This window comes from Cottoperca gobio, chromosome 22 (genome assembly GCF_900634415.1).
Source record: "Cottoperca gobio chromosome 22, fCotGob3.1, whole genome shotgun sequence".
NCBI classification, from domain to species: domain Eukaryota; kingdom Metazoa; phylum Chordata; class Actinopteri; order Perciformes; family Bovichtidae; genus Cottoperca; species Cottoperca gobio.
In genome coordinates this window covers 20153701-20174883 of record NC_041376.1, presented here as the reverse complement: position 1 = coordinate 20174883, position 21183 = coordinate 20153701, and the positions used below count along the sequence as shown (strand labels likewise).

At 39.8% G+C, this 21183-nt stretch overlaps 1 protein-coding gene across 1 annotated transcript; it reads left to right on the top strand.

Moving 5' to 3' along the window:
• Positions 1–3058: 3058 nt before the first annotated feature.
• Positions 3059–20841, top strand: enpep (glutamyl aminopeptidase). The gene is given in 24 exon segments (XM_029460635.1): positions 3059–3295; positions 3297–3781; positions 5609–5750; positions 6994–7128; positions 7243–7363; positions 8053–8207; positions 10729–10842; positions 10931–11065; positions 11188–11253; positions 11357–11422; positions 13007–13167; positions 13600–13682; positions 13940–13971; positions 13973–14077; positions 15207–15262; positions 15349–15499; positions 16273–16346; positions 16516–16620; positions 16816–16989; positions 17768–17908; positions 19588–19624; positions 19626–19670; positions 20348–20407; positions 20409–20841. Coding segments are annotated over 24 exon segments (2883 nt in total). The 5' UTR covers positions 3059–3142; the 3' UTR covers positions 20496–20841.
• Positions 20842–21183: the final 342 nt, after the last annotated feature.

The following is a 21183-nucleotide window of genomic DNA, read 5'->3' as shown; positions in this document are numbered from 1 at the left end:
TGTATTAGTTGTCATGCATTTGAGCCTTTGTTGTCCAGAAAGAGAAGAAGAAAGGTGCTCTATTTTTGTTTTTCCTAATTTCTCTTCCAGGTGCGTAAATTTCGTTGAATTTTGGATGCGTCGTTTGGAAATGCGGCTCCAAATGACTTTGTTTGAAACCAGAGCGGGTTTGTTTGCATATTAAGCACGAAGGGTTCGACTTGTGGAGGACAAATACAAACTCCTCTGTCCACTTTTCTCGAATTTTCCTTTGCTCGTCTTGTGTGGCTCATACCTTTCTTTTTTAACGAGAGTAGCCAAGCTAACGCGAGTATGAAGTGTCAGGTTGGTCGTAGTATCCTCCAATTTAAATGTTCCAATTTAGCGATATAAATATTTTTTTTTTTAGCAACTGTCCATATTCATAAGCATGCTTATGATAACATATTTTTAATGACCTTAAGTTTATTTCTTTCTATACTAGCCCACCATGTATCTACCCGTCCAAGAGCACATTCACCATTGTAGTGCTGATAGACCGCCACAACTGACAACTCAGCAGTGAGTCAGTGTTCCGGCTGAGCAGGTTGAAATAACTTTCTAGTCTATATTTGCATCTTTGATCAATTATTATTATATATTATTTTTTATTATTTGTACGCTAATAGAGCAGACACTGTTTTAATGGATTGTATGTAATAGCCCTGCTTGTTTTTAGTGTTTTTATGAAATCTGTATTGACTGCATAATCATATCTATCACCCCTTTATTTAGCCTCCTGCCATACGGGCCACCAATTAAAGCTTGGAGAGCCGCGCAATGAGTAACACTGCTTTAGCCTCTGTAGAAACAACAACATATTTAAAGTCCTGGTAATGCCTCCTAGTGGCTGCAATGTTCAAGTGTTGGACAGAACTAACAACATATTAACAAATGTGGCCTTTTTAAAGCCTGAAGTTAACTGTAGTATTATTGAGGTTAAAACTGTAAAGTTTGTCCTGAGAGTCTAAGATCCTGGAATCATTCAATCAGAAGGGAGGTCCATAACCAGCTGCGTATTTGATCATGAATAGATGGGTGACAAATTAAAAGGAAAACTGAATAAATTAGTGGAGAAACCTAATGAATGCAGATGCTTCTGAACAGGTTACCAGAGGTCACTGAATGTTGATGAGTATGAAAAGGATATGATGTATATATATCTGGTAAATCTATTACTCAAACTGACATTCCTGGATCATCCTCTCACTTGGTGCGTCTCCCCCCACCTGCATAAACAGTGGACAGCCTTGAAATATTGCAAAAGAAATGTTGGATGAAAAACAAAAATGCCAAAGTATCCTGAAAACAGACTTATAAATCATGTTGTACATGACGCATGTGACTTAAACCTCCTCTCAAGCTTTCACCAGAGTGGAAGACGAAAACATAAGATCTGTGCGGAGCGAAGAGGAGACAAACCTCTCAAATGAGAACATCAAACATCAAAACAGATATCATATTTTCATCATGTTTTTCACATGGTTTTCTATCGTTTGAGGTTTTAATGGAGCTTTTTCTTTTTCATTTTTCTGCTCTTCGGTTTAATGACACCTGACTGGAGAAATAGATCCAGCAGCTGTGTATCTCCATGAACCAGCTCCAAATATTTACCTAACAGTAGTGGAAGGAAACACGCATTAGTTCACAGATTGCAGATTTAATAGAAATCTGGTAAAAATTTGTTGAGTATTTGGAATTAGAAACTTGACTCCTGATACCAGAAACAACAAGCTGCCACAACTGCAGTCATTCAACTGCTGAGTGTTACAGTGTTTATTGCTTTTTCCTTTTTATTGCAAAGTGGTAAAAACCAAATTTAAGAAAAAAAAAGAAAACATTTTTTTTTAATGACTTTAACTTACCATTATCTGCTCTGCAGCAGGATAAACTCTCCCAGCTTCAGGTGCTGCTTCCTGCTAGTTCAGCACCTCCAGTCAGCAGTCAGTGAAGCTCTACAAACCGTGGAAATGGTTGTGGATCCTTAGGAAGAACTGGTCGACACCGTGGAGTCCTTCCGCTTTCTGACACTTTTATCCCCATAGAAACTACATGTTGCATTAAAGTCTTCACATCTGTCACAATGCATTACATTAACACATCTTTGGGATTATAATTATCTCTGTACATTGCACAAATATTCTCTACATATACTGTGAACTTGAGCACATTCCTTGGAAAATATTTAAAATATAAAAAACTATTCAGCTCTTTCATTTTAAAACTTGTTATTTGTCACATGTTATTGTTTTTTAGTTTTTTTTTAATATATTTATGTTTCTTCACTTTTGCATTACTTGCTTTTCATTTAAATGTTCTTGTACTATGTTTATTGTTATGCACCGAACACCATGTATGTGAATCTTACTTGGCAACAAACCTGATTGTGATCCTGATAGATGAATAGATGATAGAGTCCACAAAGTCATTTGGGATCATCCTCTGGAGATCTTGAATCTTTATCTTGCCAATAGGTGGTGAAGTTTCTTACTTTGACCAACTTGTTGGACAAACAACTAACCCCCTGCATGGCCAGCATCCACCTCTTCAGGCGTTATTGCTACTGAAACAAGAAGAGAAAATGAATATTTCTAAGTAGTTAATCCTGCTGTGGGGCAACACAATACTGACATTGTTCTGCTTTTGTTCACGCGTCACTCTGTTGATCAAAGAGCTAATGCACTGTCAGCAGGAAGGGTCACTGCATATTTTAAAAGTTGCCTACAGGCACTGACTTTATGTTCCTTAAACATGCATATACACAAAGAACAACATGTAGCATTTTTTAAACACTACACACTTAAAGCTGAACATTAGCTGTTGATTTACAGGCATATTGTAGATGTTTAACAGGAGGAGGCGTTTCAACAGCACTGAGGAGAGAAAAAATCTCTGGCTCAATGTCTGAGATTCTCTCGGCTGTCTTACAGATTTACTCTCCTCACTTCACTTCCTCTTTCTTCTCTCCACCCCTCAGCACAACACAGGGGGAAACTTTAGATCAGCTCACACAGCTGATCCATTTCCTGTAAGAGCTAAAGCCAGCAGCCCTCACTTTAGGTCAGCTTTAAAACTGTAGAAGTCGTGTTTTAGTCCATTGAAGTTTTCAGGTTTGGAAGTCACCATGGTTGACAGCATGGACATGGAGAAGCAACAGAAGCGTTACTGCATCCGCTGTAAGCATGTAGTCATCATCTGTGTGACTGTAGTGGTGTGCTCTTTGGCAGTGGGACTCGGGGTGGGCCTTACCAGGTCAGACACCACCACCTGATCCTAAACCCTCCACGCCAGCCCCCACAACAATGCCTACCCTGCCCCCTCCGCCTGGCAGAGGGCCCTGTATGCCTTCCACTGACTCCAGCGGGGACTGGAAGAATTTCCGTCTGCCTAGCTACGTGAACCCGGTCCACTATGACCTGCACATTGAGCCAGACCTGGAGGACGACACCTACACGGGCACCGTGACAGTCCACTTGGAAGTCAGCAAGCCCACTCGCCATCTGTGGCTTCACATTAGAGAGACGTTTGTCAGCGCTATGCCCAGGCTGAGGATGCAGAACAGCCAAACAGACCAGAGGGAGGTGGCAGTGAAGAGCTGTTTTGAATACAGAAGTCAGCAGTATGTGGTGGTGGAGGCCGCAGAGGAGCTGCCAGTCACCGGCCCAGGAGAGTCGTACATGCTCAGCTTGGACTTCCAGGGCAGGCTCAACGGTTCTGTTGTGGGATTCTACCGGGTCATCTATATCGAGGAGGGGGCCACCAAGTAAGCTCTTTGATTTGATTCTATCATAAACAACATACACATAACAATAATGTATTTCTCAAGCAAACTAAAAGAGAAGAAAGTGACGAGTAGTCAGCAGACAGCTTGAGTCTATTGAGGAAACAATTTTTTGACTAAATATTTTTTGTTAAATATGTTAAACTTTTAAATTATTTATTGTTATTATTCAACAGTGTGTGTTTAAACAGTTAAAGTAATCGAGTAGTTGTAGGGGGATTTGGAATTCCAAGGAGCCAAAATAACCAAATAATATATATAACCAAATATAAATATAATATAATATAAATATAATATAAATATATAATATAAATATAATACAATATAAATAACCAAAATATACCAAAAACCACTATATTTTGAGATTCATGATCTTCAGTGACAATAATAACCCAGTCACTCTTGATTGATGAGCCGGTAATGGCTCGGCGGAGGATCTTAAGAGAACACACACGTTGAGGGTTGACTAATCAGAATAGTAAGCAGACTATACTAAGCTTTATAAAACAGGATTACAATTCTAAAACACATACGCAACCTGGCAGCAGCATTAAACATAGCAGCAGACAAGAGATTAAATAGACAGAAATATACAAACTGTAGACAGCGAGAGGTCAGTTTAACTGAGGAGGTCTTCAGCTGCTATTTAAAGGCGTCAACAGAGACCGCAGGTCTAATGTCTAGAGGAAGAGCATTCCACAGTGTCTCCACTTCTAAAGCATGGTCACTTTTTTTTATAGTCGAGCTCCAGAGACAAACATCCACCCGTGTTCAGAAGAAGAACTTATATTTTGGTTGAGGTGAAACACCGTTCAGAATTTATATTTTGAGAAACAAACAGTCTTCAGCTGTAGGTGTTAAAGTGTGTGTTGTGCTTCCTCATGGAGAGCAGCTGGGCTCCGCTTGGATTCATATCAGTTACAATGGATTCCAATGGTGACACATGTTTACACTGCTGAAACCCTTTTTCCACAAACCTTTCCAAAACACTCCAGAAACATAACCCACTTCAGTCCTGTATGCTTAGTGTGCTCCAAACAGTTATTGTTTCATTGAATAAATACACTACCTCATTCACACTGAGCATGTAGATGGACTACATGATGGAGAGATGGATTCTGCTGCAGAAGTGGATTGAAAAGATTCTCCGGACCTTTTGAAGCCTTTATTGCCAATCCAAGCCACATCTTCAGGGGACGATTAAAATGTCAGGTTTTGTAAAAACTGCCTTGGTTGAATCTATTGGGTCCACATTGTTATCTAAAGTCCAAGGCCCTGACATACCAATGTTGGGCCGTCTGTCAGCGTCTGTCGCCCTAGTTTTTGTGGTGTGTCCCGCACTGTTGGCATTAGTGGGCCTTTGCCGGAGGCTTTTCTGTCGATTCGAGCTGAATGTTGAATCGTCGGCTGTAGAAAACACTCTGATTGGCTGTTCTGCTTTAAGTGACTTAGTGCATAAGAAGAGAAAAACAAGCAAACAAGTCAAGAGGGCACACACATCTGATCATTCCAATTCAGGGATATTTTCACAAGATACGGCCATCTGGAATTAAGTTAAGTGAGCAACAGTAAAGTAGTCTGCAAAACATTTTAATCTATGCATCATAACAACTGCAGGACTGCGGGACGTGAAGAGACGCAACTGTCGGCCGGCATCGCCGCTAATTCTTTGATGTTGGTTTGGTGTGTCTGGGACATAAAGTAGATAAGAAGTTCCTCAGGGATAAGACTTGATCAGAGAAAGTGACTGAAAAGATGTAATAAGTGTCAAACTGATTTTAAATAATCTGTCCCTAATTTGATCACCAGAAAGATTGCTGCGACTGATCATGAGCCAACAGATGCTCGCAAGTCGTTTCCCTGCTTCGATGAACCCAACAAGAAGGCCACCTACAACATTTCCATCACTCATGATGCTAAATATGGAGCTCTGTCCAACATGCCGTCTCAGGTAGGACCATTCTAAACATTTTAAATGCATAGATTCTGTTTGATTTCAAAATGCGACATATGCAAAAGCATATAAGTAAAGAGTCCTGCTAAATGTATTCAAATGACATTAAATCTTAGACAATTTGGGTATGCTCATCAAAAAGAGTGGAAACAGGGATGATTAGCTTAACTCAGGTAAAAGTAAAAAATACAACTCCAAAGCTGGCAAATCATTTCCCACCACGTATAGCTGGTGGTACGGTACAATCCTCGTTCTTACTTGTCATAGCAGAACAAGCATGCAGATATATAGTTTGATTTGCCAAACTTATCAGTTATTCCTTGTCCCAAATCCTCTCCTCTTGTAAACGTGAAACATAGCCCACTATTTGACAATGCATTTAATAAAGTATAAATCTAAGAGGTGTGGTGAACTCTGTCCATTTCAGCTGAAATAGTTTGAAATCTCTCTTTTGACAATTGATTAATAAACCATTAAAGATTACTTCATTATTTACTCATCTCTCTCTAGGAGATCCACATAGAATTTCCACATCAGAATGAGTTTTTAACAGTGTACTGAAATAGCTCTCCTCTGCAACTACTGACGCTATTTCAAAGTCTTCCTCATGGACCATAAACTGGTGAAGTTGCTGACTTTGTCTGAGACATGTAAATTTACCTCAGACTTTAGGCCTTTCTAGTTTCAACACTAATCAGTTTCCAATAGAGTAAGTGTTAATCAGCTGGCTAGCTACAGCAAATCAAATCTGCTAGCGACAGTCGTCAATTTTGTTGAATGTCAGTCAAAATGTCTCCCATGGAAATCCCACATTTAACAGCATTGCCTTGTTTATTGAGCACATTCAAGTCTTTTTGACAACAAAGGGGGAGTCATTCTACAGGAAACCATGTGGTTCATCAACTAAACTTAACAATAATCCTCAAAATTCATTGCTCCACTAATAACTACTAATGCTTAAAGCTATGCATTTCTTGTATGTACAGAGTTTCTTTGATAAATAGATCTGTTCAAAGTACTGTTGGACTGGAGAATGGTAGCTGTAGGTGAAAGGAGCATAATAACTCAACCCTTCCCATGGTGGAAGGACAATAAAGAAAGAGGAAGCCAGGCTCGGAGGGAACACTTTGCATACTAAAAGCCTCAATCGATGTTGTGCCTCTTGTGCCAGGGTATCCACCCAGCTCCACAGTCTGAGTGACATCGACATTACCCTTTAGCTTTTCCTCTGCCTATCCAGGGTGCCCCTCAACAACTGCCTGGCAATAAATTGAAGACCTCTTTTGTGAAGTCCGTTCCAATGAGCACCTATTTGGTATGTTTTGCTGTGCACCAGTTTGATCATGTGGAAAGAACTTCTGCCCGGGGAATTCCTGTGAGTTTACCTTTATGTGTCACTATCAATGTCATCAATTTACAACAAGTGTTTATATATAAAACTTTAACTTTATATATATATATCTTGTTTTGTCTTCCTCCGCCTTTATAGTTGAGAATCTACGCCCAGCCAAGTCAGTTAAAAACTGCAGAGTATGCAGCCAACACAACCAAGGTCATCTTTGACTACTTTGAGGAATATTTCAACATGAACTACTCCATCTTAAAACTTGGTAGGTTTATTTATACTATGTTAAGCATGTCAGACGTACAGTACTTACATTTAATTAAAGTTCCACATTCCACTCATACTTTGGATTTGGGGTCACAGTGTTTCCAAATAAGAATAACAAATGTAAAAGTCCTGGGAACTCTAGTGGCTGCAGATTTATTCCACTGTGGGCATGTTCTCAAATAGACTTCTATAATTTGATCCAATGTCCCAAGAGATCCCAAAGGTCAAGGAGAGCTAATGGAGCCATTACCCGATCTAATGGAATATATCTTTCAGGGTGGGCATCATGGTGGGAAATGTGTAACTGAGAAATTCAACAAAGTGACGCACTCAGGATCTTTCCCACAAGTATCTCCTCAACAGACACATTAACGGAGATAAAACATGTCTGTATGTAATCAGTAGACTTCATGGTAATCTACACAGTAAAGGTTCTTTCTTGTGTTCATGACGGAGCTTTGTTCTAATGGGGGTGCTAGAGGAAATATCAGGTGGTTTCCTAAATCCAGTTTTTTAGTATTTGATCAGATTAAGAGATAAAGAATATCCTTTCCAACTTTGATGGCAATTTTGCCAGCAGTTGTCAAGATACAGTCTCACTGTGTCACTAGAATTAGTGAGGCAGTAATGTAATGAAATATACAAGAAGCAATAACTTCAGTGGACTCTGTTGCTGTTTGGATCCAGATAAGATAGCTATCCCTGACTTTGGCACTGGTGCCATGGAAAACTGGGGCCTCATCACCTACCGGGAGACCAACCTGCTGTATGATGCTGAGCAGTCGTCGTCCTACAACAAGCAGCGAGTGGCCAGCGTTATCGCCCACGAGCTGGTTCACCAGGTACCACTATCAAATGAATTATTACTTTCTCTGCATATTTTATTTCTGTATTCTATTCATGTGGCAGTCAGCATGCATTCATTTCCCACTCTGTTGTGTTGCATATATCTGGAACATGCATGTAGTGGTGGAAAATAACTAATAAGAGATATGTGAGAGACATATTCAAAGTTACTTCTAACCTCATTCAGAGGGGATGATGCTCACTTAGACCAGTGACCTGTACTACGAAGCAGGATTTGGAGTTAACAAGGTATATCGCCATGGTAACTTATGCTGCACACATTTTCGAGATAAGAGATCAACTCTTATAAAAGCAGCGCCTGCGCAGGTCTTAAGTTAAACAAAGAAGTTATAGGCTATATAAAGTCATTATTCAGGCTTAAAGCAACACCGTTTAAACTGCCAAATGCAGGTAGAAGAGCTGGCAAAAAATCTCAGACTCAATGTGTAAATTACCAGGTTTATAATAAAAACACAAAGCCAGAGATTTGTTGCCAGCTGTCCTTAAACGGTTACTTTTAGCCCGGATTATTTGTTTAACTTCTTCGTATTTGTCTAATATTATAGTTTGCTCTTCATTTGTAAAATGTTCTGCTTTTCTGACAACACACTTGTGCATGTTTATGATTGTTCATACGCTGCAAACCCCCGCCCCTTTTATGTGCACATGGTCATATGCAGACTGAGAAACTCTGGTTTTACCTACCGAGTTGATGACCACCGTCGTAGGACCACATAGCAGGGCCGCGGTTGTTCGGGTTAATGAAGCCAGGAGTTTGTTGAACTCGCTTCATAGTTCAAGCTTCAGCTTGTTTATATCCAGATAAACTGCAACAATGTGTGAATACAGAGTGGTGGAAGCAGATACCACTAGCATAAACACATATGATAATCAGTAATGTGCATAACAATATATCAATAACAATATATGCTATAAACACTGAATGTTGTGTTTTGACGATCTGATCATGGAGGACAGAGAAGGTCATAATATGTCTGTGATATGAATAATAGATCATGAATAACTCAAACCATCGTTCACATTACCTCAGCTGCTGTTTGGATGCTTTAGATCTGGTGTCAAATGCAAAACTGTAGTTTTTGTACAGTTTTATCTCAGTGTCATAATTCACTATGACTCACATAGTGAGCTCACTATTCTTTTGGCTACGCTATGATGGATTTTATCTTTATTTCACACAGGTACGGAAAGATCCGTTCTTGAAAAGGAAAAACAAAGAGTCCGGAGTTCAGAATTGTAAATGTTTGTGCTTATGTGCTATTGTTCCATCTTTTTATGAAGCACATATCTTTCCAAGATATCAGTTACTTTATTATGAAGGGAGATAAGAAACCCGCAGCCCACAAAGTCTCTTGAACTCTTCCAAGTCACAGGACTGAGGGATGAGGAGTGGCTCATTTGTATGAATATGATGATGTGCAAATAGTCTGACGGGAAGGCAAGCTTTTATGATGCACGTCTCTGTATGTTAGAAATGAGATACGTGTGTGTGTGTGTGTTAAACACGTTGCAGGTTTATCCGTACCGTTACTGTACAGTTGCCCGGAACGCGAAAAAAGTTTGCGCCCTTTAAATGAAGACGTCTCTATGCATGTTGGCCAGTCTGAACTTTGACCTTCTTCCAAAGCGTTCATCAAACCTGGAGTATTTAATGGGGCTTTGACATTATTGAGGCTGTAAACCTTTCATAGCAGCGTTTGCCCTCATGATGCATAGACTGTAGCGTTGCTAATGTATATGTGTGCATAGACTCACTTTGAAACCCAAGAGGCAGCGGCACGAGCACATCCCAAACGGGCACTGCACTAGTATTAATAATACTTATTAATTAATAAGTGTGTCGAGAAAGTTGGTTGTGATATTGTGTGTTTTGCTTTTATAGTCGGGAATCAGGTAACTTGAAACAACCTCAGACAAAACCCTGATGAGGACAAGGTAGCTGAAAAGAGTTGTCATCATGTGGATGGACTAACAGTGAAGCTCACACTGCTCCACTGTGTGTGCTGCTCAACGTCACACATGGTCAGATTGGGAGCCTACCACGTATGAAAGTGATTGTGCCTTTTAAACTGCTCGAACACTTTTAGTTTCAAATGTATTAGCAGGAAGTGTTCATTCATTGGCAGTAGCTTAAACAGAGAATAAAAAAAGTTACAATAAATAATTAGTGAATTAAAACAGCGTTTCTGTTTAAAAGAGAGACCCATGCTGCAGAGTGGTGAGTATGCAGTAACAGATACACATGGAGGAAGTGTTGGGAGTGCATCAACAGCAAATTAAAACAGGAGCAGATCTGAAAACTTGCTGAAATATGATCAAATGTGTTTGTAAAACAGGAGCCTTAACTAATATAAGCCAAATAAAGGGCTGATTTTCTCAGCAGACAGTTGTAAGAACTGGAACCCTGTAAACCTCTAGCAGGTACATTTCATTCTGATAAACAAGCAGTTTTCTTTGTTTGGACCCTCAAGACCAATGTTAATTGTCTTTTTCCAGTGGTTTGGGAACATTGTGACTATGGATTGGTGGGATGATCTCTGGCTTAATGAGGGCTTTGCCAGTTTCTTTGAGTACATCGGTGTGGAGGAAGCTGAACCCAGCTGGGGCATGGTGAGGTCTCCTTTAACATTGAATCTCACAATCATTTTGAGGACTTCAGTTCCCTGAAACATGCCTTGTATCTTCCTGTGTTATCCAGCGAGACATCATGATCATCAGTGATGTGCTTCCTGTCATGGTGAACGACGCCCTCCTGTCCTCTCACCCCATTATTGTGGATGTGTCGACCCCAGCAGAGATCACCTCTGTTTTCGATGCCATCTCATACAGCAAGGTACAACTACACAGTAAACCTTGCTTCCCATGGGAACAATGACATATCAGTTACATTATCAACAACATTGAGACGATGTATCATCATGCAACAAAATATTAAAATGTTTCAAATGTATCAAGGGAGCGTCCATTCTCCGGATGTTGGAGGATTGGATGGGTAAAGACTCCTTCAGAGACGGATGTCGAGTAAGTCACAGACTGATATTTAACAATCGATGTAGCTCTTTTGATCAATGCTCATTCAAGTTTGATAATAGCCTGTTTTCTGATTTTTTTCTTCTTTCACCAGAAATATTTGAAAGACTACTACTTTAAGAACGCCAACACAGCCAACTTCTGGGCAACTCTCGCCAATGTATGTTTGAACTTTATCAGTGTGAAATCTTAATTACTGTACAAGTCAAGATTGATACCCAGTTATTAAAAGAAACATTCAATATTGCATGTTTTCTTTCTTTATGAAAGTGAGGTGAGCAGATGGATATCATGTGTCGTGTCTTTGAGCTGCACTGGGTTTCACCAGCTATGTGTAAATTCAAATGTAGCTTAGTTTAAATGTAATTTCTAACTTATGTTGAGTTTATGAGCTTCTAACATTTTAAGGGTTGCCCCAGCTGAAATAGTTCCAACATAGGCGTAAGACTTAAATCTTAAACCTAGCCTGTAGTAGGTGTAAACTGCTCTGTAATAGCTGTTGGCATTTCCCTTCTCTTTGAAGGTTGGATAACTTGGAGGTTGAGGAGGAGAGGAGCAAATTATACCGACTGTTTTCCGTCTGCAACACGTACTGTGATAGATTCAGGATGACTTTGATCTATACATCCCACTTTCATTTTCCACGAGCAGAGATACACAGGGTTCTGACCTGCTGGCAGCAGACTTGCAATTTTACATGGACAGAAACGAACCCTCAGTCCTTCCCTACAGGTGTGTCTGGCACCATATTTTGATACAGGTTCATTAAAAAAAATGGGTGAGTAAATTTAAGGTATGTAAGGTTGTATAGTTATCAACATCACCCAATACTACTGCGTAGTTCCAGTTTACGTAACTTTTTTTTTTTTAGCCATTCCCTAAACTGCATCAAGAATTTTGAAAACTTAATTTTCTTAAAACTTAAAGTGTGGACCTCAGGCCAGAATCACTAAGATGAACCTCACGTCTCAACCAAACATCCACGCAGCTTTAGAATCAAACCAACTAGTGTCAGCATATCGTTAGTGTGAACTTTGCACCCTAACTTACAAATAGCTGGTGAAACAGGCTGCTTGAGTCCGGGTGTGGTTAGCCTAGCTTAAATAGGGGAAACAGCTAGCCTGGCTCCCAACCACTACAGACACCTCAAAAGTTCAATATTTCACTAATGGAGATTTAAAAGGAACATTTTTGGTTTTAGGAGGAGTTATGAGCTGGAACTATTTCTTGAAAAACAGACCAGATTTGGTCAGTGAGCAAGCACAGGTTTTGGTCTTGGTCTCTTACAGGCACAATAGTACCAAATGTGGCAACCACACTATCTTAATGTGTCCGTACCTCTTTCTAACCTGTGCCATGTCAGGAAGCTGCACACGTCACATCACATGGCTGTTACTCAACAAGAAACAGTTCCAGTGCATATCCCCCCTTCTTAAACTACAAATTGTTGATTTGAGGTTTGGTTTGTGAACGGAATTAAAACCAAACATGATAAAGTGTGTTCATTTTTAATATATTTTTTCACTTTGAACAGAGCCAGGCTAGCTGTTTCCCCTGCTACCAATATGTATGCTAAGCTAGGCTAACCACCTCCTGACTCTAGCTCTCTAATTTACTCACAGACATGGGATTGATATTGTTCTGAACATCTCACTCTTGGACGAGGAGACAAATAAGCATGATCCCCAAAATGGTGGAATATTTTTATTTTCTGAGCAGTCGCCAATGTCTGCTTTGTGCCTAGGTGAGTGGGTTGCCAGTTGCTGACGTGATGGATACATGGACCAAACAAATGGGTTATCCTGTGCTCGATCTCTCTGTCTCAGAGATGAATGCCAAACTGAGCCAAAAGCGATTCCTCCTGGATTCTAAAGCTAATGCCAGCCAGCCTCCTTCTCCTCTTGGGTCAGTGATACAAAGAATATCCTTTAATCCCCAAAAGTGTCTCATGGATTAGGATGACATTGTCCTATTTTGGATCATTACCCATTAAACCATACAAAAAGATACTCCGCCACCTTTGACCGTGTGTTTTATAACGGTATGATAATTTGGTATGACAATTGAGTTATAAGAGACAATGGACCTGTACACTGTAGTGTACTGTACACTACCTGCTCAGAAGCAGACAGACACAGTTAGAGACGAGCTGGTGAACACAGTGGAGCATTTAGCAGCTAAAGAGACAGAGACCTTTCTCAGGAGTTGGTGGAGACGAACGCAGAGCTAAAAGGAGAGATGATGAGTGCAGCTTTAAAGAAATCAAATGCAAATGTCTTTTTTGTGTGTAGGTTTTGCATTCATGCAATAATGACAATGAATGTGTTTTTGTTACAGGTACAAGTGGACAATTCCAGTCAAATGGCACTCTGTGAAAAGCAACCAAACTATGTTGGAAATGTTTGACAAGAGCAGCACAGGTAGTGTGTGTGTGATCAACAAAACATTCAATATAATCAGAAACATCATCAGCACCTTTAAACCTGCCAGTGACTTACTTCACATGTTATCTATTTTCCCACCATAGAAAATAAATTACATTTGGATGTATGTCACCTAATAGATGAAAAAATAAATGTTTTTCTAAATAAATAAACTCAAAGCGTTTGTATTTTATAGCAGACATTTACCAATTTACCAAAATGTCCATTTTCACTGACTGACCGTTGACTTTCAGAGCAGATCATCAGAAACTACTCGCCGTCAGTGCACGGGACTGCTGAAGGTTAACAATGACCACATTGGATTCTATAGAGTTAACCATGACAGCCTCATGTGGAACGCTATCAGTGAACAGCTTCAGACCGCCCACTTGGTAAAGCTCTGCTCACAGATCTACACACACGCTGCACATGAACACACTACCCAGCATTTTTCACGTTTAGTTGTCATTATGTTCTGCAGTCTTACTAATACATCTCGGTGTGTCTGACTGCTGATAGCATGGCTAGCGTCGTCTGCTGAGCTGATTAATACTTATGTTTGATTCAAGTCTCCTAAAGACGTGAAGTTAGCGTAGGTGTTGTGTGATGGAGAGCACCAACATCATACTTACACTTTAGCTTATGCTGTGTTTGATTCTATTATAGAACAAGAAGCCCACAGTGAGGGGAATAAATCTGAGACTTTGAGAATAAAGTTTAAGTTTTTTGAGAGAACATTTATTTATTTATTATAAGAATAAAGTCATTTTAAAAGTGACAATTTCATGAGAATAAGGTCATAATTTTAGGAGAAGAAATTGCTTAAACATACACATGTAATCTAATTAACAGAAACTAATGATAACATGCCAAACTTAACGCAATAACTTTGACTCATTAATATGACATTTTTCTCATGACTCATAAAATTACTATTTATTTTGGCAATATTACAATTTCACATATTTTATTATTGTGAAATTATGTGTTTTTTTTCAAGATATTACAACTTTATCCTTGAAATCTTTGTCACACTGTTGATATACATTGAGCCAATATTTACATTTAAAATTGCCAGACACATCATTTAACATTTCTTTTTTTAAGTCATTTTTTCAGGCCTGATAGTGTAGTGAAGATTAGGAAAGGGTGAGAGAGAAGGGGGACAACATACAGCAATTGCCACCAGTCAGACTCAAACTCCTGGCCGCTGTGGCAAAGACTCAGCCTTTAAACATGGGTCGCCCGCTCTACCGAGTGAGCTACCGGGGCGCCATCATCTAACATTTTAGAGGTGAAATTGAAAGCTTGGATTGAACACTTTTCATCTTTGATGCCAACTTCTTAGCGTGACGTTTGAAGTAAGAACACAGAGAATCACAGCCAAACCTTTTATGACACATAACTGCTTTGTTCTAATATTTTTCTGGAGAGCTTGATCAACACCACAATCCTCCGAGAGCTTACTGTGCTGTTGGTGATGTTAATCTTCTATTTGACTCCATTTTCTATCTTTCACAGGAGTTTGATGCAGCTGATCGCACAAGCTACATTGATGATGTTTTTGCTCTTGCAAGGTAAGATTTATCCCCAAAACACACTGCATGAACATTCATGACATCACATACAGAGATTGCAACTTCTCTTTCATTCCCCTGTTCAGGGCAGACGTTATAGATTATGGTAATGCTTTCAATCTTACCAAGTACCTGTCAAAAGAGAATGACTACATCGTGTGGGACCGTGTGGCCTCCTCCATCGCCTATGTCCGTGACATGTTCTCAGCCAATGCTGCACTCTACCCAAAGTTTCAGGTAAATTGGTGTGTTGAGCTACCACATTTCAAATTTCAAATCTCACTACCCTATGCGTTTATCGTTGATCTAGAATTTCAACAAGCAACCTCAGCAAAATCCACAGAAATGTCTTTTTTGCTAACATGTAATGTAACATTTCATGAATGAAGTCAATGACGTTATGCTGTGCAGTGAATTACACAAGGTATGGTAATGAGAATTCAATGGAGGAAACATCTACAATGTATTCATCCAAATAATAAGGTAGGACATTCATTCTGATATTTGAAGCATAATCCAGTCAATATACTGGTTCTAAAAGGTGCTATTTAGATAATAATGATAATAATATTTGGAATAATCCTTATGGATCACAAGACTTTACAGATTTTAAAGAAGTTTTACTTCTTTTTTTTTCATTTGAACTGTAATAACTTTGCTGTGTAATTCAAGTGTGATCTCTTTTTTTTATCACACCTGAACATGCAGTGTCATGCTGGGATCAGTCTTCTGATTGATGCTCTCTTTTGCTTAATCTATTACACAATAGCATCCTCCTCTGTGGTTGAGTAAAACAAACTGCCATGAATTATATCCAAAACAGGGCATAAGCCAAATTTTCAGTATTCAAACAAAAATCTAAATAATTTGGCCAAATAACCATTGAGCCATCACAATACTAAAAAAGTGTGAAGGTGTAAACAGAAATTGTGCATTGTTCCATTACAGAGACAAAGTATGCATAGTTCTCCTGTGTTTTTAAGAACCGTGTTTGTGTTTGTTTTGTCTAGAAACTGATCCGTGACCACGTTAAAAATATCACAATAGAACTTGGATGGAAAGATGAGGGAACACAGACACAGAGGTACAGCAGGAGGTGACAGTGTGTGATATACAAGCAAGATCTTCACCTTTATATTAAACCTGATGGGCCTAATACCATTGCTGATAACAAAGTGTGTCTTTGTTCTTCTACGCTAACCTAAGCACTAAATTACCACTCAATGTAAAAAGTGTCATGTGACTGTTTGCAGGTTACTGAGGGAGACTGTGCTCAGCATCTCTTGTCAGATGGGAGATGAGCAAACTCTGAATGAAGCCTCTCATATCTTTGACCAGTGGATTAACGGAAGTCTCAGGTATCACCGCTCCAGTGTCTTTCAAACTTTACATGTCTGTGGATTATTTGTGGTACATTTTCCTCAATACGCAGACAATAAAGTATTTTAAAGGGACAAACCTACAGTTTGAATATAGTGTCATTTTTATCTATCATGTGCATAACCAATAACCAATAACCTGACATTAACATGTCTCAACCTTTTGACCTGCAGCAACGTAGCAGTGAATCTGAGGGTGCTGGTCTATCGATATGGCATGAAGAACTCAGGCACTGCTGAAAAGTGGAACATAATGTTCCAGAAGTACAAAAACACTTCTTTGGCTCAAGAGAAGGACAAGCTGCTGTATGGACTGGCATCTGTGGAGAACGTGGAACTCCTCTACAAGTAATGAAGATGGATCATCGGGTTGACCTGATATTATAAGAAAAGTTTTATTACATCACTTGGGTCGGACCGGGTTGTAGGTGTAAATGTTTTTGTTTTTTTGGTGTACTAAAACAATGTGTATTTTTCAGTAACTCCTCTCCAAACACAAATCTGTGTGAAGCCTGGCCTCTCCGCGCATTTAACCATTGGTTGTTTTTTGTGTCATGTGATGACTGTATCTGTGGTACTGAATATCACCTGGCACCGGAGATGAGCCAATAGTAGACACTTTTATCTGTAGATGTGAGGCTTCACACACGTTTGACTTCACTTTAAAGCTGTAACTAGCAACCCAGAGACATTGCTATGAAAATAGACAGACGTGCGGCGGGTAATGAAGTTCTCCTATTACACGTCAACACTGAGAGAGACGTTTTTGAAAATCTTCAGTTCCGTTTTCAGTGACCTAAAACACGGTTTGGGTGTAGACACAAGGCCAAAATGCAAAGAAAAAGCTGTGTTTTAAAACGTGTAGACTAGGCCTGAGAGTACGTCCACACAAATTCAGTTAAATTTATAAACACATCTTTTTCTCTAAAAAGTTATATAGAATTTCATTTGAACAAACAGGGTGAATTTATAAGGTTTCAGTGGGTGGACGTGGGACACCCTGTGTTGTAACCCCACTTTTACTTTCAGTCTGATAATATGACTGGATTTGACATAAAATATGCATAGTGTAGCTTTAGAATGATTATGAATATGTGGAGAGAATAACCTTTGTTCTGTCCAACAGGCTGCTGGAGGCCTCTAAAGATGAGAGTGTGGTTAGGAGTCAGGATCTCTTCACTGTGGTGCGATACGTGTCTGCTAACCCACTGGGGCAGGAAATGGCCTGGGACTGGACCACACTTAACTGGGACTACCTGGTCAACAGGTCAGTGCAACAAGGTCTAGGACCTGACAAATGGAGGTGACACACTATCAAGCAAGCAACATAAACTGAATCTTAAAGCTGCATTAATTATTCTTTTAGCCAGTTAGGGGCAGCAGAACAAGCAGCACACACAACATTGGACACAACTAGCAAGGACCACGTCACAACGATGTGATTTTAAAGGTTTAATGAAATGAGGAAGTATTGGATGTTATGGATGGATGGAAGGAAAGGGATGGGGGAGGAAGTTGTCACTGACACATTTATTGAAGGCTGAGGAGATGAGTCATGAGCTTGACTGACAATGTGATGAATGTGGGAGCAATATACCTGAGATGGCCAGCGACCAGCAGGCCAAGGACTTAAATGGTTTGATCTGCCCAGTCTGGCTGCTGTGCAAGTTGATGAAGAAAGAATGCTTGGAATAGTGTTCTGAAGATATGCCAGGATGAAGTGGCCATTTTTCCTGTTTCAATGACACAAAGTGAGTCACGAGGTGAGGCCTTGGCTGTATTCCTGGAACTGATGAATTTGGTCTGCCGGTAACCAGTTTGATGAAAAAGCTGATTCCTTATAAGTACATGTAGGTCTGAATGGTAGAGGAGCAGAATTGAAGGATAAACTTACAGTTAGATGTGATGTCTCGAGGGGGAAAGGGCAGCTGGTATGTGCTGTTATATGCATTGAAACAATTACAGACAGTGGGATAGGCTAAGAACGTTTTTGGGGGCGTTGGCTTCTTGCCCTCTTGGCCTCTTTAGACAAAAGAGAGTCGATAGAAGTGAGTATAAGTAGAAGGGAACTATGTCCTTCCATAGTAGCCGCTGAAAGCTATGGAAGCTGCTGTAAAGTTGGATGTCTTCAGGTTTAGTGACATTGTCATTGTAAAAGAAGGAAGTGTTGCCAAAGATGCATTTTCTGTTGTGCATGTGTCATCCAGGAGAACTCTATCACCGAGAGAGACAGACAAGGAGCTCATAGCAACTTTAATGTTCTGGCAGGGTATGAATGTAGTCAACTGGTCATTATCCATGTGCAGAACTTTGCACTGGTATAACTTCATTTAGAAATCCATCCTTGGACTGCTGCCCACTTATTTATCCACTTACATGTCACATGAACATGTCACTTCTCTGCTGTCAATAAAGGCATAAAAGGGCAATAAAAACCTCTTTACAAAAGTACATACTGTATCCAATGCAGTATGCATTCAATTGGGACATACTGTTTAGTCATAATAGCTAAACGCCTTGAGCTTTGACCATCTTGCTCATATATCCTCTGTGCAAAGGATTGTGGGTCTGAATAGCCAGAAGCATGCTGGCTTGCATACTGCAAAATGTGACCAGATGCAGTCAGACATCCTGGTATTTTTGGCGTATTGTTACTGCCTCTATGTATCAGGACATACTTAATAATTTTCTGGCATACTAAATAGTATGGTAGTATGAGTTTTAGAATGCACCGTGTGTCCCAGCTTTCATTTAATAGCCTTGAGCAGATGCGAGAAGTGGGGACAGGTGTGTAGATGGGGGTCTGGTGATGGGGAAAGGAGGGAAAAGGGCAATGAATGGACCTGGGTAACAGGGAATGTGGCTGGAGAGGAGGCACAGAGAAACACACTGTGACACTTTTGTTGTATTTTGCTGATCATGGTAATGAATTTTCTTTCCTAACAGGTACACCATTAATGACAGGAACCTTGGTCGCCTACTGAAGTCAAATCACCACCATTTACAACACAGAGGTCCAGCTTTGGAAGGTTGGCATTGTCCTTTGTGCAACTTTCTCCTACTTTGGTTATCAATATTAAAATATCACTGGTGTCTTTTTCAGCTTATTGATTTGAACATGTTTGGTTTCAAGCAGTTTCCCTCTGGTTATTTTGTTGCTTTAGAGCAGGTAGTTGTAAAGTTGTATTCACAGTTACGTGTAGAGTTCAAATTATTCTTTCTTAAAGAAATAGCAGACAACATCTTTCTTTCAAGTAATAAATAATCCCAGGACGCATGAAAGATGACTGCAGGGAAATTATTCAAAATATCCATACAAACCTCCCAAACCCTTCACAGAAACAAGCCCACCTCTGTCGTCAAGCTACACGCTCAGTGTGTTCCTTTGTCAACATATGGATGAATTAACTTCCTCTGTGCTGTTCTGCCCTAAGATGTATTTGTAGTCATATTTTGGAGAAAACTATTGTTTGAAATTGACTGGGTTGATTGAGACGTTTCTATGGACATTGTGAGACTTTTCCCATTGAGAAAACTTGTAGTTATGAATTATGGCCTTGTGAGGTTTTGGATGGAGTGTTATGTACTGATGGCTGTAAAGGGGATCCAATGTCTGATGTTGTGATAGTGTTTGACACAAAGCAAGTAGAGGTTGACAGTTTGTTTTCAGGTTTCTTGAACATGTTTCTCTGTGCTGGTCTTGTAGATGGAGCATTTCTTCCGTCTGACACCAGATGCTGGTGCTGGGGAGATGTCTCGGCAGCAAGGCGCTGGAGTCAGTGAGGAACAACATCGAATGGATCAGGATGAACGAGAATGAGATCAGAGGATGGTTGGAGAACAACGTCCCCTAAAGCTGCACCAGTGTGAAACACATATGGCCTTTTCCAAATCACTAATTACAATAACCACATTAACAACATTCACACGTATTTGATCTACAAAGGGAAAGTCCCATTTTGCTTCAATGTATTTTTTTAAGCTTGTAAGTTTTCCTTTGCTAGCTCAGAGAGTGCAGCCATGGTCTTCTGACCCTCTATTATTTGATGATGCATTCTGCCTAATCCTCCCCTCGATGTGCAGCACACAAAAACAAGTACACACCACTCTCTGTGCATGCGTATGTTTGTATTTGTGACCAATAATGTGTTAACTTGCTGGAGATGAAGAGTTGAATTAATAAATGTTTACTAAAATGCATCATTAATTGATTTCATGTTTTTTAGAATCCAGCAGCAGCAAAGCAGCAGTGGTGGAATGTAACATTTTTGCCTACTTGTACTTTACCCTTCTACCACAGTGACTAGTTATCTTGAAAATGGATATTTTGCAAACATGACCAGCAAAAAGAATGCTACATGCGTACATTTGTACCAATACTGTGTACTGTGAGAAATAATCAGACTGACTGTGTACAAAATAAGAGGCATTAGATGCAACATACATACTTGCTGCTGTATGATGACTGCAGGTCTTCAATGAGAGAGAAAGACAACACAGTTTTGTTGTTGTTGTTGTTGTTGTGTTGTTGTTGTTATAATT